At 57.9% G+C, this 22,291-nt stretch overlaps 1 protein-coding gene across 6 annotated transcripts in view; it reads left to right on the top strand.

Annotated features, from left to right (window-relative positions):
* The window catches only part of JAKMIP1 (janus kinase and microtubule interacting protein 1), a 112,252-nt gene extending 92,893 nt beyond the window's left edge, over nucleotides 1–19,359 (top strand). For 4 of the 6 annotated variants that reach the window (XM_040488272.1, XM_040488317.1, XM_040488299.1 and 1 more), the window contains 6 exons: nucleotides 208–276; nucleotides 1,541–1,618; nucleotides 4,575–4,778; nucleotides 12,779–12,844; nucleotides 16,610–16,654; nucleotides 17,871–19,359. In XM_040488272.1, coding sequence (XP_040344206.1) covers nucleotides 208–276; nucleotides 1,541–1,618; nucleotides 4,575–4,778; nucleotides 12,779–12,844; nucleotides 16,610–16,654; nucleotides 17,871–17,900 — 492 coding nt within the window. In that variant the 3' untranslated portion in view covers nucleotides 17,901–19,359. Of the gene's footprint in view, nucleotides 1–207; nucleotides 277–1,540; nucleotides 1,619–4,574; nucleotides 4,779–12,778; nucleotides 12,845–16,578; nucleotides 16,655–17,870 lie in introns of all 6 variants that reach the window. The other 2 variants (XM_040488280.1, XM_040488308.1) reach the window with 1 other exon arrangement.
* Nucleotides 19,360–22,291: the final 2,932 nt, after the last annotated feature.

Here is a 22,291-nt window from a genome sequence, read left to right as displayed (position 1 = left end):
ACACACACACGGATACCCGTGATCCACTTGATCCCTGAGCAAACATCTGTCAAAGCTGAACATCTGAACAGACTAAGAAATTCTGTTTCGAGGCCCCCCACTGCCCCAGGATGGGACGAGGAGGCCCCCTACACACGCGGCTGGGGTGAAAGGCCCCCGGCCAGCCCTGGTTCTCACGTGTGTCCCTCTGTCCCTGCTGTCTTCCAGTGGCTGAAGCAAATAGAGGGGACTGAGGCGGCCCTGACTCAGAAGATGCTGGATCTGGAGAAGGAGAAGGTAAAAGACTTAGCCCACCGGGAGGCAGGCGGGTGGAAAGGGTTCAGGCAGTTTCCCTCCCAGAACGGCCTCTTGTGTCTTTTCGCGTGCATTTATTTGCACGCGTTTCTAAATTTTGCTTTTGCCCCAGTGGCCGTTCTGGGTAATGGTCATCCATTGGCTTACTCGTCCACTCGCTCGGTCACTCACTTCATACGTATTTTTGGAGGCTCTTTATCCCAGGCGCCATGCCAGGATTAGAGGTCTGGTAATGAATATGCGGGGTTCCTGCCTCGAGGACCGAGCTCACAAGCCTGGGGGACGTGTGCTCATGAGCCGACAGCCACAGTGTAGCCTGAGGACACCAGGATGGGCGTGTGGTGATGCCGGGGCACTGGGCCCAGCGGCCTCGGAGACACACAGCTGGGCCTCCCAACTTTGCTGGCCCCCTTAATGGCCATGAGAGTTTGGGAACGCGGCACTGGACCCTGGCGCCCTTATTGCCAAGTGGGGGTTCCAAGTGCCCCAGCCTGGGGCTGCCAGAGGTGGCTTCCCAGAAGAAGTGGCTCCCGAGAGCCTTCAGAGACCAATTCAAGTTTTGCAAGTAGAAATGAGAGGTGAGAACAGGAGGTAGAAGGATGAGCTTCCAGCCCGGAACCCCAAGTGGTGTGAGAGAGTCCTGGCTTGGAAACTGGTCCCTCCTCTGCCACCAGAGCACTGGGGCATCCAGGGCAAGGCACTGGTCCTCTCTGGTCCTGTTTCCTCATCTGTAAAGTCAAGGGACTGCAGTAGACCAGTCGTCACCTTGAAAGCCTCAAGTCAGTCCTGGGGATTTGCCTTCAGGACGCATGGGGCGTGCAGGGACTAAAAGAGTGAGCCAGTTGGTGCGGGGGATGGGGGGGAGGGCACGCACAGCAAGGAGACCGGTCAGGAGGTGGGGAGGTGATGCTATTGGTGTGGGGGGGGGAAGAGCCTCATCTGGGAACTGTTGAGACGGTCTTCAGGGGCCACCGGGACGTGACAAGAGGAACTGAGAAGGATTCCTGCTTGGCCACCGGGTGGGAGGGGTGTCACGTCCTTGCGGTCGTGGAAGGGAAGCTGGGAGGGGGTGGGATCACGGGTCCTGGGGCAGACCATCGCCTCCCTTCTCACCTGAGCACCTGGTGGGTCCCCGGCTTGGTGGGACTGCCGCTGTCTAGCAGAGGTGATCAGGTGAGCTCTGAAGATGCTCCCTGTGATGAGTTCTCACGCTGATCTTGATCTTGGGGGGGGCTCCCCTTTTCAGGACCTGTTCAGCAGGCAGAAGGGCTACCTGGAGGAAGAGCTGGACTACAGGAAGGAGGCCCTGGACCAGGCTTACCTGGTAGGACCAGACGCGGGTTGGATGCTTTGGCTCGTTGAACTCACCCTCAGGGGCTGTTTTCCCCTTTCGGGGCTGGCACTGCGTTTAGGGGCCTTACAAGTGCCACGTGGACGCCATCAAAATGCCCTGTCTCTGTCCTGACCGGAAGGACCGTACAGAGAAATTGGTTTTTTTCTCCCAATCAAGCATGATTTTCAAAAAGTTAGCCTGATGGTTTCTTTAGACATGCGCATCCAATGACAGTAGTTGTTTGAGACGCGTGAGAAGAAAGCGTCTCTCTTCTGTGTTTGGTTGTACTTAAATACTTATTTATGCATCACCCTCCCGCCAAGCAAGCTTTCCCAGAAACAGGAACGAGGGTCAGTCACCAAGGAACACAGAGGCAGAGCACTGAGCAGAGGCAGGTGATCGTTAGAGCCAAAGGGACCTGCCGTGAGGTCCTGCGTAATATTGCGTGTGGGTCACACAATCTGTTCCAGGCTTTCCGGTGAGTAGCTTCAAATGGGATCACGCCCAGGTTCATATGTCATAGGGCTTTGAGGACACTCCTGGCACCGAGTGAGACCGGGAGACAGGAGGGGCACCGCCAGGGTGTCCCCACGGCACAGAGAGCGAGAGAGCTCAGGGTCACATCTTGCAGGAAGAAGCGGTATTGTTCCCAAAGCCGCGAGTCTGTCTTTGCCTGGGTCATTTGTGGTTGAAATTATTTTCCAAAATGGGTTAGTGCCTGTGACCTGCAGAGTCAACACATGAAAAATGACTTTCCAACCCTCGTTTCCATGAGCGTGTCCGGAAGACAGAGAGCAGGTGGCTCGGGCTTGGTGCAGGCAGGAGATGCTGGGGTGAGGGCTGGCCTGCCTCCTTGAGGCCCTTGGCCTGCCTGGGAGTGTGGACGGCGTGGAGCTCAGAGGGAGTAGGTCGGTGGATTGAGCCTTGCTGGGTCTGACGTTTGCCGTCCAGGGCTTACTTGCGGGCACACGACGTTATAACGGTGTGGAGGGCCCTGCTGAGCGTGAGCCCCACGGAGGGTTGCCTCCTTCCCTTCCCTCGCTGGTTTTGCCTTGACTCTGCCCACCCTTGGTCTTTCGGTGAACGCCTTTCCTGGCGTCACACACCGTCTGTCACGCGGCACTGCCTCCCCGAGCACTTCCGGAAATCTCCGCGCAACGTGACTTGTGTTCCTTTGTTCCCGAGGAGCGGGGAGTTGGGAGGGCTTCACAGGCTCTCAAGGCAACCGAATAAGTTCAGAAAACCCCGAAGGGCTTCTTCAGTCCTTGAATACGTTGACGGGTAGGCCGGGGCCCCGAGAGGATCATAAGCAAGGAAATTGTCAATTGTCAGATGGTTCGTGGGCCATCTTTTCAAGGGACATTGTGCAGGACTGGCGATTTTCAACACATTTTGGAAAAGCTTGGTGTCCACATTTGGCTGTCTAAGCACCATCGGCAGGAGGGCCCTGGGGGACCCTCAGAGTGCTGCTTCTGCAGAGGAGGCCCCTGGGTGCGCTGACCCCGCCACGCTGTAGGAACTACATGCAGTCCCAGACCGTTCCAGAGCCTCGGGTGGGATTTCAGGCACGTGACGAGGTTGCGTTCTGATGCCGTGTTGGAGTGACTTGAACAGTCAGGGGAATGCCACACTCCCAGAGGGTGACAGTGCGGTGTACCCGGGCAGGAGTGAGGATGGCAGGCGCCACGTTGCTGGCCTGCGTGCCTTTGACATTGCTCTGAAATGGGGCAGGTCCACAAGGGAGCTTCCGGAATCGGGGGGCGTGGGGTCCTGGCTGAAAGCTGGTGGGAGCTCTTGAATGGGGAGGGGGTGAGCCAGCAGGGTACAGGGACAGGCAGGCTCCATGTGCAGCCCGCATGGGGACCCCTGGGCTGGGCCGGAGGACAGACTCCCACCTTCTGGGGCCGGGAGAGGGGAAGGTGATTATGTCTGTTGGTTAAGACTGGGCCTGGCCTGATGGGTCTGGAATCCCCCCGAGGGGGGGGTCTGCACAGCCACGCAGGCTAGAGGGGAGGCCTCAAGCCACCTCTCACCTCTGTTTGGCACTTTCCACCCAAACTAAAGACCAGTCCGTCTGGTCTCGGGAAGACAAGGAACCGTTCCTTAGCCCCTAAGGTCCCTGAGCTGGAATCCCCGAGGCCTAGGTAGGTGGGGAGGTTACTGGTGCGGATGCAGACCCAGCAGCCTGACCCACGACGGGGTTGGCATCCGAGGACGCTGTGGGGGGCGGATTTAGGGAGGCAGAGAAGGAGATAATTCTCTCTTTTGTCCCTAGATATTCCCATGAGGTAACTACATTTTAAGTGTCTTACGGTGAAGTTGGGAAGAAATAGCTTCCTCTAACGATTAAAACTCTTGCCTTTCACGAGGTGCCTTCGACCGGCCACTAACCTCTCATCCGCTTCGCTAACACGCGGTGTCTTGCAGGGAGGGCACGGTTAGGACGTGGTTACTCTTTGCTGTGGGTGGACATTGCATTCCTCACTAGCTGGCTGAAAACCACGTGGGTGCAATTTGACCCATATCTCCCCCGCTGACGCCCATGATCAAAGGGGAGATTTGTTCCCGAGGAGCGGGGAGAATGCATCGGGGGCCGAGGATACAAGGAAAAGTCTCTTGAATCACACGCTCTGCGGGGCAGTTACGATTATTTCTTCTTACTGCCCTGGTCCCCTCCCGCACAGAGTAGGGCATCTCGATTGAATGGAGCGAGACATGTTCTCCAAAAGCTGCTGCGCCCGGGGCCCGAAAGGGGCTCCCTCGCTCCCCGCCACCCGTGTCTGCTGGCTGCTCGGCGAGGCACCCCCCCACCCCCCGTGCCCCGACCCCGCACGCCTCCCCTCCCTGCCTGAGCTCCTCAGCTCTGCCTCCCTCAGCTGCAGTGTCCCGGCCGTTACTGTCGACCCGTTTGTGACCTTGCGCTGTCTGTGTGATTTGGGCCACTCAGAAAATCCAGGAGCTGGAGGCCACGCTGTACAACGCGCTGCAGCAGGACCCGGGGCGGAGGGCCAGCGAGGCGCTGAGCGAGGGCCAGCGGGAGGATCTGCAGGCCGCCGTGGAGAAAGTGCGCAGGCAGATCCTGAGGCAGAGCCGCGAGTTCGACAGCCAGGTTCTGCGGGAGCGCATGGAACTACTGCAGCAGGCCCAGCAGGTGAGGGGCAGGTGGCTGGCACCGGGTGCCCCTTGCCCGCTTCCCAGCCTCTGGCCCCTCCGACGGGCCCCTGGGTGCTCCAGGCGTGTCGGATGGACAGCTGGCAGCGAAGCGAGCTTCCGTGCAGTAAGGCGTGTTCTCCCAACATGGCAGGTGCATTCCTGGCAAAGCGGAGCGAGGTCCGCAAACTGTTTTTCTGATGCGCGTTGATTTCAAGGGTAGGGCCCGCCCCCTGGCTGAGCGGTGATGCAAACTGAGGCGGGGGGTCCCCTGGGTGCCCTGCGCGCGCCCCCCCCCCCCCCCCCCCCCCCCCCCGCATGTGTGTTTTTTTTTAAAATTTGGTTTTTTTTTTTTTTTTTTTTTTTTTAAGTGTTTAGTTATTTTTGAGAGAGACAGACAGGATGCGAGTGGGTTACGGGCAGAGAGAGAGGGAGGCACAGAATCCGAAGCAGGCTCCAGGCTCCGAGCTGTCAGCCCAGAGCCCGACGCGGGGCTCGAACCCACGAGCTGTGAGATCGTGACCTGAGCCAAAGTCGGACGCTTAACCTCCTGAGTCGCCCAGGCGCCCCTAAAAATCAGGTTCTTAAAGCCAAGAGGCATTGCCGAGCAGTTTGCTCTTTTGCTGTATGTTGTGATGATGGCCGATCTGAGCCCTGGACCTGGAGGCCCTATTAGTTGTTAACTCCGAAAACCTAAGTGTATTCCGAGGTTTGGGGTCCTGTGTGAGTGACGTGGGCTTGGCTGCAAGGCCTCCAGGGTGACCATGGGGACAAAGAGGTGGCAGCAGCATGCTCACATTTGAGCGCTCGTGGTTGCAGACCCTTGACTGCCGCCCTCCCCCTCTGCAGGGTGGGGACGACGATGTCCATTCTCGATGCGAACACTGGAGCTCAAGAAGGTTAAGTCGAGTGCCTGAAGGTCACACAGCTAGCGGTGGCCGGGGGGGGGGGGTCCCACCAGTGAGAAAGGACCTGGGTGACCAGGGGGAGGAGGCGACGTCACGGCAGACAGAGCAAGCAGACACATCAGGAAGGGGCAGGGGAGAGTCGTGTCTGAAGACAGCACAGGCCCCAGGGGATTCGGGGAAGGCACAAGGGGACACAGTCAGACTGCATGTGGTGCAGGAGAGAGAGAGAGGAGGTGGTGAGGGAAGGGGGGCCAACAGGCTGGGAGGGCTCTTCATTCAAGACTTGGTTTGGCTGAAAGGGCACGCAGGCAGGCCCTGGGACCCCCGCCTGGCTGTGGCCCCCGTCCCCGCGCTGCCTGCTCTGTGCCGGCAGCCTCTGCTCATCTGCCCGGAAACAGTGTGCCTCCAGAGTGCACACGCGTTCGCACACACAGCCTGTGTAGACGGAGAGGGAGGCTTCACGACTAGGGAGGTTTCTGATCAGGTTGGACCAGCAAGGGGAAAGGGGATGGAGAGGCTGGAGAAGGAGGGAGGAGAAGGGAAAGGCATCCATCCACTGACTGAGAAGGTCCGATGTGCAGAAGGGACGAGTGAGGCCAGGATACAGACCAGCGGGCGAGGGGGAGGCTCATGCTTCTGCGCAGGGCCTGGGGGGTGGGGGGAGGGGAGGAGGAAACAGTGGTGAAGCTTTGTGCCCTCACGCAGGGTCCGGGGGTGACGGTGCTGAGGGGAGAAGAGAGTCAGGCCACCTTTGCTCACATGAGGACCGCGGGAAGGGCGGAGGCGGAAGGGAGGACTTAGAATCCCCGTGGCCCCAAGTAGGTGGGGCAGTTGCTGGTTCAAGAGAGGCCACTGAGGATGGAGACCAAGAATTTTCAGGTGACAGTGACCAGAGTGATTGTCAGCCTTGCAGGGCGGAGCGGGGAGGGAAAGGGAGGCAAGAGAGGGAGGGAGAGGAGGGGCTTACGGTCAGTTACCATCAAGGAGATCCTGGCGCAGGGATATCGGCGTGGGCGTTTGCCTTTGAGAACACTGTCACTGAACCGCCTCTGATACTGTCACGTCAATAGTGACAAGTGGCCTGGGGCACCCCCAACCTGGTGGGGACCCCAAACACAGCACAGATCCTGACCAACTCTTGTGGCTGAGGCTGTTGCGCCAGAATGCACCTGCTGAAGACGTGCAGGGAAGGGTCTCCTTCCGCAAGACTGGCGAGGCGCCCAGCACAGGGCCCTACTGAGCCGGGTCTGAAGATAAATAGGAAGATGCCCGGTGGCCCTCAAGGGGGGATAAGTAGCTTTTCAGACGGCAGCGCAGCATGGCGCCGTCAGCTTGGGGTGACAGAGTGCTTAAAAACACAAACGCTGCGACCAGACTGTACGGCTCTGAACCCTGTTTTCCTACTAGCTGTGTGGCCTTGGCCAAGCGACTTGACCTATCTGAGCCTCAGTCTTCTCCTGAGGATGGTAATAACGCCTGCTCATTGGGATGTTGTAAGGTTTAAATGGACTCTCACGGGTGAAGTGCTCCCAGTAAGGGTAGGTGGCTATTTTTACTGCCAGTGTAGAGGGTGAGCAGGAGCCCGATGCTGGCTGTATCTTATGTCCGTCACTGGGCCTCATTGGTGGGGCCTGCTGACCGTGCGGTGGATGGAGGCGTTGTTCAGAGAACCCAGCTCAAAGCAGAGCGGCACGCGTGTGTTTGAACCGAAAAGTCATTACCCGACTCGAGGGCCCGAATCTCACGGAAGTGCTTCTGATGGTCTAAGTCTGGAATGTATGAGGGGCCAGTGAGCACATCCTGAAGACCCGGGGCATTGCTGTGTTGGGCCGTGACTCCTGGGGAACGCACGGTGTCCCGCGTGCCAAGAAAGGAAGGGAGCTGGGTGTTTTAAAAAAGAAAAAGAAAAAAAAAAAAAAAGGGGAGCGATCCAAGCTTCCCACGTAGGGAGATTGAGGACTGGGACCCCCTAAGAGAGAAAAACCATTTTTAACAGGAGGGTTTTGGAGTGTCAGCTAGGATCACATGGGACACATCACTTCCTTTTACTTTTCTCATGTACCCAAGCATGGAGAAAGTTAGTGGCTTGACCCAGCACTGCAAATTGTGCTCCAGTGTCTCCGGATCCTTTCCAAATGAGTTGAAAATTCTGCTGAAGGTACAGGGTAGGCTTCTATGAAAACACGCGGATCTGCGTGTGGCGGGCGACATTGACAAAGTCACTGAATGGCACGCCCCTCCGAGGCTTGGAGGAGGCAAGACATACGGATCGATTAGCTAGTGCCTGGAGCATGGTGGGTGTTCAGTAAAAGGAAGACCCTCCCCTTTGTAGAACAGCCCTTGTCTCCGTCCATCCCTGCTACTCAAAGTGTGGTCCGTGGACCAGCGGCGACGGCGTCACCTGGGAGCTGCCAGAAATGCAGACCCCCGGGTCCACCCCAGACCTGCTGAATCGGATGCTGCCTTTGACAAGATTCCCAGGTGATTTCCGTGCAGCTTCAACTCGCTCAGTTTGGGCTAGTCGTCAACAGAGATCCAGGGCTGTGAGCAGAGGGGAGCAAGGTCCCACCTCCGTCCGCCCGAGCACCGTAACAAAACGCCGCGGGCAGGACTCGAACGTGCATCTGTGTCTCACGGCTCTGGAGGCTGGCAGTCCAGGAGCCAGAGGCTGGCTGATTCGGTTGCTGGTGAGGACTCTTCCTGGCTTACAGACGGCCTCCTTCTGTAATGGCCGTCAAATGGCCAGGGGTGCCCGAGGCAGGGAAAGGGGGATAAAGGAGGATGAGGAAGAGACGGAGAGCAGGTCGGAGGGGGATCGTTCTCTTTTTAGAAGTCCCCCAACCCTACCAGATCAGGGACGCACCCTGTGACCTCCATTAATCTTCTTAACCTTACCATCGCCTGGAGGTCGCATCTCCAGATACAGTCACGCTGGGAGCTGGGCTTCAGCCTAGAATTTGGGGGGCACCGTTCTGTTCACAGCAGGGTCTCCTCCCTTCGTTGGTTCTGGAAGGACATGCGTTCTCCTTCCTCCTTTCCTCACCCTGTTGCCGAGTCAGCCCAGCCCAGGTGAGCCCCCTCCTCCGTCGCAATGTGCCATGGAATTCAGAGGGCAGGGCCCAACTCCTCGCTGCCCTGGGCTCGGCTCCCGAATCGACGGCAAGTCCTGACGCTCCGGCTTCAGCTTCTCCATCTGTCCTCCGGGCAGCTTGGAGCGGTGCCACCGCCAGGCTTTGCCTTGAGGGTCCCGTGCTTGTCACCCCGCAGGTGGAAATGCTTGGCCAAACTCTCCCTGTGTGGTGCAAGCATATCCCAGACGGCTCCCCCTCCCTGCCGAGCGCCACACGTGTAACCGCGCCAGGCATGGGAGCCCCGGCCGGCATCTCGGTGCCTTCGAAAAAGGCGCTCAGACTTCAGAGCACGTCTGTTCCCTGCAACAGAATTTCCTGGAGTTGGGTCGTGGGGGGATTGATGCCTGAGCAGAGGGGAGGGTGTCCTTACAGCAAGCCCAGGGACAACAGGGCATCGGTAAAAGCGAGGTTTTGCGGCTTCCTGCTTCCCTTCAATGGTTATTTACCTGCTGAGCACCTATCATGTGCCAGGCACGGGTCCAGCTACTGGGGCCGGGGCAGTGAGCAGTGTCGCTGCTTTCATGGAGAGCATGTTCCTGTAATCCAATGAGGGACACTTGCAGCACACATAAGTGCCAACGATGTCAGACAGGGTTAAGACGACACGAAAGGCTCTGTGCAGAGAGCAGCACGTACAAAGGCCCTGGGGTGGGAACAGGGCCACCATGCTTGAGGTCTATAAGCCAGAGTTTTCAAAAGTAGCACCCGCCATATGTAGGATTTAAAAAAATCTGACCCGGTAGTTGTAATGAACATCGCCCAAACAGCAGTTTGTAGAGAATTCCCCAATTTGTAAGTCTTCAACCCAGTTTGGTAGATGGGGAAACAGAGGCCCAGCGGCTGAAACAGCTGGATAAAGGCCAGCCCCCAAGAACAGTGTGGCCCTTCCACTTATGGCCACCTCTGAGTTCACGTCCAGTGCTCTGCTCTGCACATCGGACTGACTCCTTGAGTTTCTGGCTTGCTTTTTGCAATGGTCTGTTCTAATTTGATAGGGTCTTCAGACATTTGACATTAAAAAAAAATGATAATACTGAAAAATCTGCATTTTTCCCCCCCAAAGAGAAAAGAGGGTTAAGGGCCCGAGCATTTCAAACATGCATCACAGTGATTTTTTTTTTTTTTTCCTTCTAGGAACGTAAAATTCAGCGCGTTGGTTATATGCGGAAAGCTATGGGGTTAGGAGGACAGGCCCTTGGGTCAGACAGGTTTGGATTCAAATCCAGCCCCCACTTACAGTGTAACCCGAGCCTCAGTGTCGTCCTCCCCTGTAGAATGGGGACAGTGAGAGCAGCATGTTGAGCTGGGGTCAGTGGAGAATTTATATGCAGTGCTGGGAGAAGTGTGTGCCACAAACTAAGAGCTCGACACATATTAGTTAATATCTGCCACACCTGACCTTCCCCACCCAGCCGGCCTTTGCTATGAAGGGAGAAGGGAGAAGACAAACCTTGGCCTTGTAGAGTCACGCCTGGCAATGATAACAGGGAGCTTGAGAGTGGGGGGCCGAGGACCTGGGCCAGCTCTGCTGGGGACCCTGACACCTGAGGAGTGGGAAGGGCTGTCCCCTACTTGAAGTCCCCCAGTTGTCCCTTTATCCTTGGACTCGAATCCAAGGCTGCGTGTGGCCTGGCCCTCTTGACTGTGTCCCCTCCCCACTGTGACCCGGGCTGGCACCTGCTGTGCCCTGCGAGGGACAGGCTTCTTCTGTCATACGGCTTCCATTCAGACGTACCCCCGAGAGCCGCCGGCCCCACAGCCCTGTGTAACTAGCCGCCCCCCTGATTTATTCCCTTCCTGTCGCTTCTTACTACCTGACGGTCTCCCCCATTGGCATATCGGCGCTGTGAGGCCAGGCACCTCTTCCTCAAAGCCCAGAAGTTGTTCCTGGGGGATTTTCTCCAGTCCTTCGAAAGCTATAAAGCGCCACCCTCCCTCCACGTGGCGCGGTAGTGTAGGAGGCCCTTCCCCCAGCCCCACCCCAGGGTCCCCGTTTCACCCTCGGGGGCTGGCGTCACTGTGCAGATGTTAGAGAAGAGGGTTCCGATTCAAGAGATCACGTGACTCCCTAACATCCACCAGCTGGAAAGCTTGGGGCGCAGGACCCAGGCCAGAGTCCAGCTAAGCTCTGTGTTCATTCTCAAGTGCTCTCTGCCTCCTCACCGTGCGAGGGGATCCTTGGGGGACGGTCACGGCCACGCTGAGGTCCACACGGCTTCCCTCAGGTGGAAGAGAATTAGAAATGCCCGGGTTTCCTGATCCTTGACAGGGTACCTACTCTGTGCCAACCCTGCTCTGAGCCCTTTGCTCAGATTCACTTGTTAGATCCTCAGACGCGGGCAAACTGTGACCCCCCCATCTACAGATCGGGAAACCAAGGCCCAGAGAGGTTGAATCACTTGCCCAAGGCCTCATCTCTGAGGACAAACCATCTTCTGTGTCTTCTCTGCTACCCGCGTGATCTTTCCCAGACCAAATTCTCATCCCTTCCCTGCTGGAAACCCATCACAGGCTCCCCATGACGCCCCCAAGTCTCTGAGCTCCTCAAGGGGACATTCCAGACCCTCCAAGCTTCGCCTCTGTCCCCCTCCTCCCTTCCTCCCTGCACACCCAGTTCCCTCTGCTTGGGAGTCTGTCGAACCACTGTGAGTCCTGGGCTGGGCTCTGCCTGTTCCTGCCCCTCCAGCCCCACGGCTCAGTGCCCCCGCTGTTCTGCCCTCTGGGCTCTGGTGCACCTGCCGGGGGCACCCACGTAGGATAGCACCCCGCCCCCTTCCCTCCCCTGCCTGGTTTTCTCCGTGATGTTTGTGTTCATTCAGTGCCCCATCTCGGTACTCGTATCAGTGTTTCTGTCTGAACCCTGATTGGACCACAAACTCCTTAGGGCCCCGGGCATAGTGTCCGTAGAGGTGGTTCTCAAAGTGGGTCCCCAGACAAGCAGCATCTGCATCACTCAGGAACTTGCTGGAGACGCAGCTTCTCAGGATCGGCCCCCAGAAACTGAGCTGGAAACCGGTGGGGGCACAGCGATCCGCAAGCCCTCAGAAGGCTTCCCCAGGCCTGGCTAAGGGTCCGTGGAGGCCACATGCTTGTTTAGACTGACCTGAATCACCCGCCCTCCAGCCTGAGCACTTTCTCTCCAGGACTGAGTTCTCCATCTCCGTTCAGGCCCGGCAAGGCTGCAACCAGCTGGGCCGTGGTCAGGGTACCAGCACTTGAGGGGTGACTGTTGGGCATGTGACGATCCGGAAAAGGTAGCACGTATGGGATACCTGGGTGGGACACTGTGCGAAACTGGAAGGAATGGATTTGTAAACTACTGAGGGGGGCGGCGAGTGCCCTAAGGGGCATGAGGCGGGTGACCACCTGGTCCAGCTTCCCAGGACGGAGGGGCTTCCCGGGACCCCAGACTTTCAGGGGCAAAGCCAGGAATGTGCTAAGCAAGCCGGGCTGGTTGGTCATCCTTGAACCTGGTGCTAAGTGGGCTAAGAGGCTGGGGTGCCTGTGGTAGGATGGCCCCTGCTTCCTCTGCCCCAGCTGCCTGGCTCCAGCTGATTAATCTTGCCCAAGTGTATTGTTTCATGTCACTTCGAATCCGCAGTCTTTATGAGCCGGCGCAGGGCACCTCCTATCTCAGTCCAGGCATGATGTTTGTTTTAAAGGGATCCCATCTTATGAGTCCGCGCTGTATATTTCCAATTCCGAGCGCCTTCAAGAACAGGCAAAATCAATCTTCAGTGGAGGAGATCGGAGGCCCGAGGGACCCTCCTAAGTGCCGGGGCGCCCCTCTGTCTTGATTTGGGTGCTAGAGATACAGGTCTGCACCCGTAGAAAAGCCAGTCAAGCCTCCCCCTTGTGTTTGCACGCTTCTCTGCTCGTGCGCTACGCCATGATAAAAGTAAAGAATAAATCTTGAACCTGGAAAATTTACTTTTTCTGACGCATGAGGTAATGTGTTTCAGAGAATCCGAGAGCTGGAGGGTAAGCTGGAGGTCCAGAAGAAACACCTGAAGGAGCTTGAGGAGAAGGTAGGTGGGGCGCTCGGACTCTCTCCCCCCACCCCCCAGGCTCCCTTCTGTGACGGTTACCGTGGGGCCTTTTCCTTCTGGGCTCCAGTGTTACAATGCAAGAGGATAGGCTGTTCCTCCCGCCTCCCTTTTCGGCCCCACGCCCCCCCCGTGGGCACACCCACCAAAGAAGTAGCTCCTTCAAATGTTTTTCTAGGGAAGAAAAGTGCAGTTTGGGACCAACTTAGTGTGTGTGGACGGAGTAGGGGGGGTGCTTTGCGTCGGGGCCCCCCCCCCCCCCACAAAAGACCTTCCACTGAACCCATCTGACACTAGTTCACTGGGAAGGACAAGGTGACCATCTCTGGACTGATAAGCCAGGTTGGGCTGACCAGGCTGGTGACGTCACCAGTCAGGACCTCGGTTACGTCCCGCGGACGCCTTCCCCTTGGATGATTCCCATGCACCAAAACCAGGTCGTGTGTTCTTGGAAGTCTCTGCCCTCCCAGCGGGGAGCAAGGCTGGCCTGTCACATGTGGACACCGGGCCCCCCCACTTGTCTCTCTGGGTTGCTACCACTTGATGGGTGGGGAGACCGGGCCTGAGATAGATTCAGACGCCGGACCCCGATCCCACAGCTGGGAGGTGCCACAGCCACCCCCCAGCCCCCCCAGCAGCCCCCCCCCCCACCTTGCTGGTCTAGGCGGACAAGCAAGTGACACTCACAACCATGTGTGTGGCATCTCTGTTGTGCCCTCACCACCTCCTGCACATCCACCCGGTGACCACAGATTCCTTGAGCTCAGGGACCCCCTTGTATTCATCACTTCATCCGAGAGCGTTCTTACCGTGGAATGGGGTATCCCCACACTTTTGCCAGATGAGTGACAGACAAGTAGGGCAGAGCCTGTAATTGCGCACTGTGTGCCACAGAGGTAAGTCCACGCGTGGGAGCCACACAAAGGCTCCAGCCCCGTCCGGGGGTCGTCGGGGACGATGAGGAGGGGATCCCCGTCTGAATCTCAAAGGCTCATGTGCAGTCACCCCGGAGAAGAAGAGGGAGAAAGGGCATCTGTGGGCTTCAGGTCTCCGAGGCGGGTCCTAGGAGAGAGGAAGCCAGCTCCCAACCCGACTCCCAACTGTGCGTGGACACAGTCACAGAAGTCACCGGAGAGCAGATTTCAGGGAGGATATGTAAAAATGGGATGACGGCCCCTCTCTGTCCTGGAGGGAATCAAACACAGCGGGCCCAAGGAGACAGGACAGCTCTACAGATGCTAAGCCACTTTTAGAAGCTTCCTCTCCTTTCCCTCAGGACAGGCGGACCCCCCTTTCCTGTGTCCTCACTTCCCACTCAGTGCCTCCGGCCCGCACAACCGGCGGTGTCCCCCGGGGGGCAGCAGAGGGTCGCGGCTGGAGGGAGCCCCTTTGGGATTCTGATTTAAGCGCATTCCTAGTGTCTCCATCTTCCGGATGTCCTCCTTGAGACCTCCTGGGGCTATGTTGAGGCCCCAAGGGGATCTTTTGTATGATTCGATCCAAGAACGTCCTGGGCGTAAGCTGGCTTTGCAGGCAGGTGCACCTTGGCACACTGGGGGATCTATCCCTCTGCTCCGGCCTGGGGGTTCTGATCTGCACTCCCCATCTTCTGTGGTTGTGAGGCTACCTGGGAGGGGGGATGTGAAGGTCTGAGCCCCAGGCCCCGACACCAGTCAGTGGGTCACCAACGCTGGTTCTCCCGCTCAGCTCCCCCCCCCCCCCCCGCGGGGGGGTGGGACTCGAGGCGGCAAAATGGGTCACAGAGCAGGACCTGATGGCAAAAAGACTTAAAACGTGCCACTGTTGTTCTGCCAGTTAAAGTTTTAAAAGGTGGGATCGGCCCACGTAGAATAACGCCGGCTGCCTTTTTGATTAGGAGGAGTGCTGGGCAATGTTTGGACCCCCCCCCCTTTCTGCCTCTTTTTTACTCTCTTCTCAAAGCAAATGTGTGTGGGTTGGTCTGTCTCCCTTGGTCCCAGAAAGGAGTCCCCGAGGCTGGCACACGGAGCAGGTGGACTCCCGGTCCGGCCAATAGGACAAGAAACGCCCAAACGCGCGTGTGTGCGACGGGCACTCCTGGAAAGTGACTCCAGCCACGTTATCGGTGGCTGGTGTCAGTGGCTGGGAACCCTTCCCAGCCACACCCCGCTGGGTGGTCCTGGCAGGCCCTTCTCCCTCCCTGGGCCTCAGTGTCCCTATGTAGAAACTGAGAGCCGGGAGGGGCGCCTGGGTGGCTCAGTCATCTGAGCCTCCGACTTCAGCTCAGGTCGTGATCTCACAGTCCTGAGTTCAAGCCCCGCATAGGGCTCACCGCTGTCAGCGCAAAGCCCGCTTCGGATCCTCTGTCCCGCCTCTCTGCCCCTCCCCTGCTTGCGCTCTCACAAAAATAAATAAACATTAAAAAAAGCAAGAAAGAAAATCACAGCTGGGTGACTCCGTAGGTCCCGTCCGGCTCCAACTTCCAGTGGTTCTAAAACTTGTGTGAAACTTGGCGGCTGCCTGTTTGGATTTTCAATTTTCCAATAAATAATTTAGGGACGCGATTCCCTTGCTCTTTTTTAGGGGGGAGAAAGAATGATTTTCAAAAACCCCCGATGGTGCTCCGATAGGTTCTACCTAATGAGCAGCATTCCTTCTTGAGCAAAACGGGTCATGAGTGAAGAAAGTGAAGTCTACTTTCAAATTGGCCTGTATAATTTTTCCTTTCCCTTGCCATCTGTTTTCATGCTATTTTTTCCTTTGTCTTTTTTTTAATATTAATTTATTTTTGAAGGGGAGAGAGAGAGAGAGTATGATCAGGAGAAAGGGGCAGAGAGAGGGGGAGACACAGAATCGGAAGCAGGCTCCAGGCTCCGAGCCGTCAGCACGGAGCCAGACGTGGGGGTCGAACCCACAAACCGCAAGATCGTGACACGAGCCGAAGTCGGACGCTTAACCCTCTGAGCCACCCAGGCGCCCTGTATTTTTTGTTTTCTTTTTTAAAGCAGACTCATTGAGGGGCGCCTGGGTGGCTCAGCCGGTGGAGCGTCCAACTTCGGCTCAGGTCATGATCTCGCGGTTTGTGGGTTCGAGCCCCGCGTCGGGCTCCGTGCTGACGGCTCGGAGCCTGGAGCTGCTTCGGATTCTGTGTCTCCCTCTCTCTCTGCCCCTCCCCTGCTCATGCGCTGTCTCTGTCTGTCTTTCAAAAATGAATAAACATAAAAAACAATTAGAGCAGAGTCACTGAATGGCACAAAAGATTTTAAACAATGATCTCTTAGGAGACTGGGTGGGGATGGTGTTGTGGGAGGGCTTCTGCATGTTGGCAGGTCAGTCTGGGTGACCTGTGACCCCGGGTGGAAACCCCCGATCCTGGTGGGCCCGCCATGTCCGGCGTTTGGTGGGAGCCACCGACCGTGACCATCGGAGGGTCCTTCCCTGTTTAGAAAGTGTCCCGGGGTGAAGAAAGCCACGTGTCCTCACCCAAAGCCTCCCGGTCTGGCTGAATCAGCTGCGCGTTGGGGGGCGCAGTTGGGGGGGGGTTGCCGAGGCCTTCCGGAGGGTGGGGGTCCCAGTGAGGTCAGCTTCTGAAGCTCACTTCCTGTCCTCTTTCCGAACCCCGCCCCGGTGTGTTAGTTCTTGTGAAATGTGTCTCTGAATCCCAAACCACATGTCTTAACATCTTTCTTTCTTTTCTTTCCCCCCCCACCTCATTTTCTTTTGGTCTTATTTTATAGTTTTTGTTCCTTTTTTTGTTTTTCTCACTAGCATTCATTCTGTGGCCTTGATGACGTCAGTGAGCAAAGAACTCGGGTTGGTATCCTTTCCATTTCACTGCTAACAAACAAACAAACAAACAAACAAACAAACAAAACACGATGGTTTTCTGAAAAGGCGAATTTCTCCCATTTCTGACCATCACATTCTTCCTTGGGCGATGAGGGCTCCGCGGAAGGTGGCCCGTGGAAGGTGGCCCGTGGAAGGTGGCCCATGGCAGATTCCTCAGCTCCCTGGCTCCCTGGGGAAGGGGGGCCACCTGGGGGTCCCTGGCGAGTCCCATCCCCTGGGAGGGAGGTCGGGGGAGCTCTTCGTGGAGAAGGGACAATGGAACCTCATGGTTGCCCTGTTGTATCTCGTCGTTAGAAGGGGGGCGGCGGTTGTGGTTTTTTTCCAAAGCGCCTTTCTCTTTTGGCTTTGCCTTCTGGTGCTCTCTGTTGCCTGTGGACGAGACCATAGTGGGCTTCTGGGGTCTGGGGTCTTCAGGAGCAGGAGACTGATGGGCAAGTCCATGACCCGCATACAAAATACCCAGGAGGCCCATGTGAAGAGCCCCAGCTCCCTGCCCCTCCCCTGCCTCTGCCTGGTTTTCACCCCTGCGGGGACCTTGCATGAGCCATCCGGGCAGGGGGTCCGGCTCTGCCCTGCGTGTCCCCAGGGCCCAGATCTCACCCGAGTGCCTGCGTGGGCACCCATGTCCCTCCCCATTCTCTTCGTTCTTGAATGCCCCCTGGGTAGGGGGTCTGCCAGGGCCTCTAGGATCTGCCTCTGAATCTGGCCCAGGCCGAGAGCACTGTGAGCTCTGGGGATGCCCGCAGGGCCCATCCACTGCCTTGACCCCCAGGCTGAGCTCCGCCGCCAGGTCCTTCCCTGCCTGACGTCCTCATGGAAGCTCTGAGCTGCCCCCCTGCACGCCAGGGCTTTGCCTGGGACCTTCTGTGTCCCAGGGCCTAGGGCTCGGCACGTGGTCGATGTTCGTGCAGTGTTTGTGCAGTGAGTAAAGGAATGATCCCAGGTCGCGTCTGATGGGGAGTGGGAGTAGCCAGGGAGGTGGGGGAGGTGCTGGAGGACAGGCCATCCGAGTCCCATTTCCTCCTCCCCTGCATTGTCGGCAGAGGTCCCTCAGTGGGCTCAGCTGGAGAGTTTAGGAGGGCAGTGGGGGCGGGGCGGGGGGCAGACAGGCCAGGGGCTTCTCCAAGCATTTGAACCCTTGATCTTTGCATCGTTTCAAATTATTTTTTTAATCTTACAGGATAGAAAAAGAGCTTATGGAATACATTGAGTCCCTGCGGCATCCCCAACCCCACTCACACCAAAATCCAACAGCAAAACAAGCTCCTTCAAGCCAGAGACTGAAAACAGAATTCCGTGTACTTGACGAGGAGGCCTTTTGATCTACGGCTGGGTCCTGGCTGGGCCGAGCTGTAGGAGCCCCGAAGACGCTGGGGGTTTTGTCAAGCTCGGGGCCATGTCCGAGCCCCCACTCTGGCACCATCAAAGCCCAAGGGGCAGAGACCTGAATACCAGGAAACTAAGTGCAATTACTAGAATCCAAGTCACTGGGGAGCCACTGCGCGGCCGGGGGCCAGGCCAGAGCCCTTGTCCCCGCACTGCATGCCTTCCCTGGACGCAGACTTCTGTACATATGTCTCCATGAACTGTGCTCCGTGTACCCGGAATCTGTCAGCCAAGTGACTTGCAAGTGTCCCTGTGATCTGAACCCGAAGTCAAGCCCCAGTCAGCAAAACCCTTCGAGAGCCCTGTGCAGCTGATCCAGCAGGTGGCCACCAGGGGGAGAGAGAGAGAGAGAGAGAGAGAGAGAGAGAGAGAGCGAGCGCGCGCGCGCGCAGGACTCTGACTAGGGGCAGGAGCCTTGCCCACTGTGGAGGGCGGATCCAAGGACCTCAGATGTCCAAGAAAGAAGCCACAGGCTCCATAACTCTCCTGGATGGGACCCGGTGAAAGTCTCAGAGCATGACTGTCCCTGGAGCGAGGACAGAGAAGGTGGACGCCGTCCCCGACCACACCATGCCCCGCGCTGTCTCGCATCTTGGTTGTAATTTGCAAGACGCTGCCGAGGGAAGATGCCGGGAGGCGGAGTGTTCTGTGGAGCATCCGTGGGGGACGAGCCTCCCCCGCATCGGTCTGACACCAGGGCCGCCCTCTCTCAGTTGTGGAGGAGGGAGCGCTTCCTGATCTTGGGGCCTCCGAATGGAACCTTCGAGCAGACGGAGCGCCCGGGGCAGCCAAGGAGGCCAGGCAGCAGCTGCTGAGAGTCGGGCCCCAGAGGCAGAGCCCCCGAGGAGAGAAGTGACCTGGGGTGATGCTGTTCTTGTTGTTCTCGGTGGGGTGGGGGCGGGGGGCGCGAGCATCTCCAGATGCCCCTGCTCACCTGACTGTTCTCTCCAAAACGTCTGGAAAGAAGATGTGCGGAATTAGAGTCGATGAAGGAAAACAGGAGGCGGTGCAGGGGAAGGAAGGGAGGAGCAGTAGCGGGGACGGGTCGGTCCCAAGGACGGGACGATTGGCTGCTCTGTGGTTGCTGGGCTGCGAGAGCGAGCCTGTGATTTCTAGTAAGAAGAGCTTTTGGAGGAGACAGAAGTGACTGAAATTCGGGCCGCGGAGGGGACCAGCGGGGGAGCGGAATGTTCTCAGAAGGGCAGACCCGAGGACGGAGAAGGCGGTGACCATGAGCGCAGCAGGGGCGCCCCGGCCCGATGGGGAGGGATGTCCAAACCAAATCAAAGAACCGAGGGGGCTCTAAGCAAACACGCACAGGACAGCTGAGGAGAGACCATTCTCTTTTGAGCACCCGCCGCTCCAGCCCCCACAACTTAACCACCGTTCGGCGACCGAACGTGCACGAACTGGTGTCTTCGCGTGAAGACAGGCATCTGAGCATCCCAGGGAGCGATGGGAGTGGGGAACCGCGCAGGGAGTGCAAATGAACACACATCTGCTTTCCCCGGGGCCCAGGCAGCGCACAGAGCCCTTGCTTTGCTGAGTAGACAGAAGTCCAGGTGGTGCACACAGCTCTCTAGGAAGCGTTTCCATGGCACTGCCCACCCTCTCCCCGCTGCTGGAGCGTCCAGGGGCGTGGTCCTCACGCCCTCCTGTCCTCGTCCTTCTGTCTGCTCGGCTCTCCCACTCAGACGACAGGACAGGAATGGCGTTGGCTTTGAAGTCAGACCCGTCTGGGTCCGCTCCCAGCCTGGCCCCTTTCCTTGCAGCCGACACGGGCCAAGTACTTGCTGCCCCGAGTCTTAACTCCTTCTGGGGGACGGGGGTGACGGTCCCCAGGCAACGCCTCACCCCTGCTCTCTGTTGGGCATAACTAGACGGTTAGACCCGCAGGACTTCCGGACCCTGGTTCCCTCCCTGGCACTCGCCCTGCAAGGAGACCACACAACCCGCGGGGGACCGGGAGCCGTTCTCTGAGACAGCTCAGGTGCGAGGGAATGAGACCACACAAGCAGGTATGGAGCGGCCCTGGCGGAAAAGCCCGAAGTCCCCAGTAGGCGCCAGTGTTTGTCGTGACAGTCCCGGGCATTGCTTCCGAGGTCCCTGCCCAGGACAGGCTCGGCTACCACAGCCCTTGAACTCGGGAGGGCCTCAGAGCTCTGGTGGCTCACGAGACGCGTACCTAGACTGCAGCCGCGTCCCCCATCCCGGAAGGGGCTGTTGTGGTGGGTGTGACCTCATAGCACAGCCCAAGTTCCATGCCCGTGTGGTTCCCAGGGCAGCAGAGCTCCGAGGTCGGCCGATCCCCGGGTCAGCGTCTCATGCAGAAAGGAGAAGGGCTGGGTCCACCCTTTCCCACCGCCCTCCTTGCAGATCTGTGGGCGGGATGAAGGGAGAGCCGGGTCAAGTTCCTGGCATGTGATGAGGCCTCAGTGCATGGTTTCCCACCCTTCACCCTGATTCCTCTGGGGCCGGCGGCCACCCGCGAGGAGCTGGGCAGAGAAGCCCAGGGGGCAGACCCGTGTCCCGTCACTGTTGTTCTGCAGCATCTGTGGGCCAGGAGACCGGCGGTGCAGGGTGACAAGCCCCCCCCCCCCCGTTTGCCAGGGAGGTGGGACTTCCGGTTTTAAAATGGGGGGAGTCGCAGGCGAGCCAGGACGCGAGGGTCCTCCTGGAGCACGAGGACTTGACCGCTGGCCCTACTGCACTCTGGGCCCAGATGCGCACGGGTGTGTTTTCCCTCCCCTGCGCACGCTGAGCGGGGCGCTGTGGCATGAGAAAGGCTGGGTGCGTGCTGCTTCTGGGGTTAGCTCATCCGGAAGTACCCCCGCACTGTCTGAGGCACTGGGGGGGTGGGGGGGCTGCAGGTGCACTGAGTGCGTGCACCCCGCCCCTTGTCAGGGGGCCCTGGTTACCTTGGAGACACGAACGCTGTGCTCCAGCGTGAGCTCAACACCCTTCTGAGCAAACTCATGATCTTTCCTCCCATCAGCCACTCCTGCCCCCCTTTCTTCCCCGCCCTTGCGTCCTGGAGGCTGAAAGCCTCAAGGTCTCTGGCTCCTGCATTTCCCTCGCCTCCCATAACCAGTATGTGACCGGTGGAACCCTGCCCGACGGTCCCGGTCCAAACAATGACCTGTTTGTCTCGGCCTATTTTCTCACATTTAACCAGAACCTGCTAGAGGCCTGCCCACTTGGGGGTGCTCCTCCCTGAGGTCGTCGAAGCTCTCGGGGCTTCTGAAGACCCCAGACTCTGCCCCCCAGACTGTGCCCAGCAGTTAGGTAATTCGCCCAGGATTCTGTCAGAGAAGCCACAGAGATGGGATTCGAACCCAGGCCGCGTGGCCCGGGCACCTGAGGTCCGAGCTGGCCCACTGTATCCCCTCTTGGCCAACACCCCACCCTGCTGCCTCTGGCCACCCCGTGTCTGTCGGAAGCCCTCTGGGCCGCCCCAGCACACGGGTCCACTGTTGTGTATGAAAACCAAAATGTATGAAAACCAAAATGTATGAAAACCAAAATCTGCCCCCAACCCGGAAAACGTCTCTACAGAGGTAAATAAGAAGGAAAGCACATTTAGTATTGAATACGTGTCAAACCAGTGACGTCCATCATGGGCAATTCCGCTCAGAGGTTTGCAAAGACAGAAAGGAATCTCGCCCCTTTATGAGCCAAGCAGACACAGTCCATTGCACACATGCCCTCAAGATAAACACTACTCAGGTTTCAAATCAGAGGACCAGCACCGTCTTTAACGCACAAGTCCCCCTAAATCCACCTGGCCGTGGGGGTGACCCTCTGTGTTCCCTAATTTGCTTTATTCAAAGGAGAAGGAAACGTTTCTCATCTTTACGGCAGGCTGGTTTTGCAGTGTGGAGCCAGGCACCCACTGCAGTTAGGCCCCTCACCTCCCACAGGATCTGGGAGACAGGGTTCTATTACCCTTGGATGTTTACATTCCAAAGCGATGGTCCCAGGGTCTTCAGAAAGACAACCCTGGGTCAGAAAGCTGCCAAAAAGCTTATTTAGCTTTCAAAAAGATTGACACATATTTCAAAGAGCCGAACAAAGCATATGCAAGTTTTCCTTAATGTTTATTTCTTTTTGTGAGAGCCCAAGACAGAGGGGCAGAGAGAGGGGGAGACAGGGAATCCGAAGCGGGCTCCAGGCTCTGAGCCGTCAGCACAGAGCCCGACACAGGACTCGAACTCA

The sequence above is a fragment of the Herpailurus yagouaroundi genome, unplaced genomic scaffold (assembly GCF_014898765.1).
Source record: "Herpailurus yagouaroundi ecotype Mexico unplaced genomic scaffold, PumYag 28, whole genome shotgun sequence".
Classification (NCBI taxonomy): Eukaryota; Metazoa; Chordata; class Mammalia; order Carnivora; family Felidae; genus Herpailurus; species Herpailurus yagouaroundi.
The sequence above is the reverse complement of the archived record's forward strand: the minus strand, read 5'-3'. Positions and strand labels throughout refer to the sequence as shown.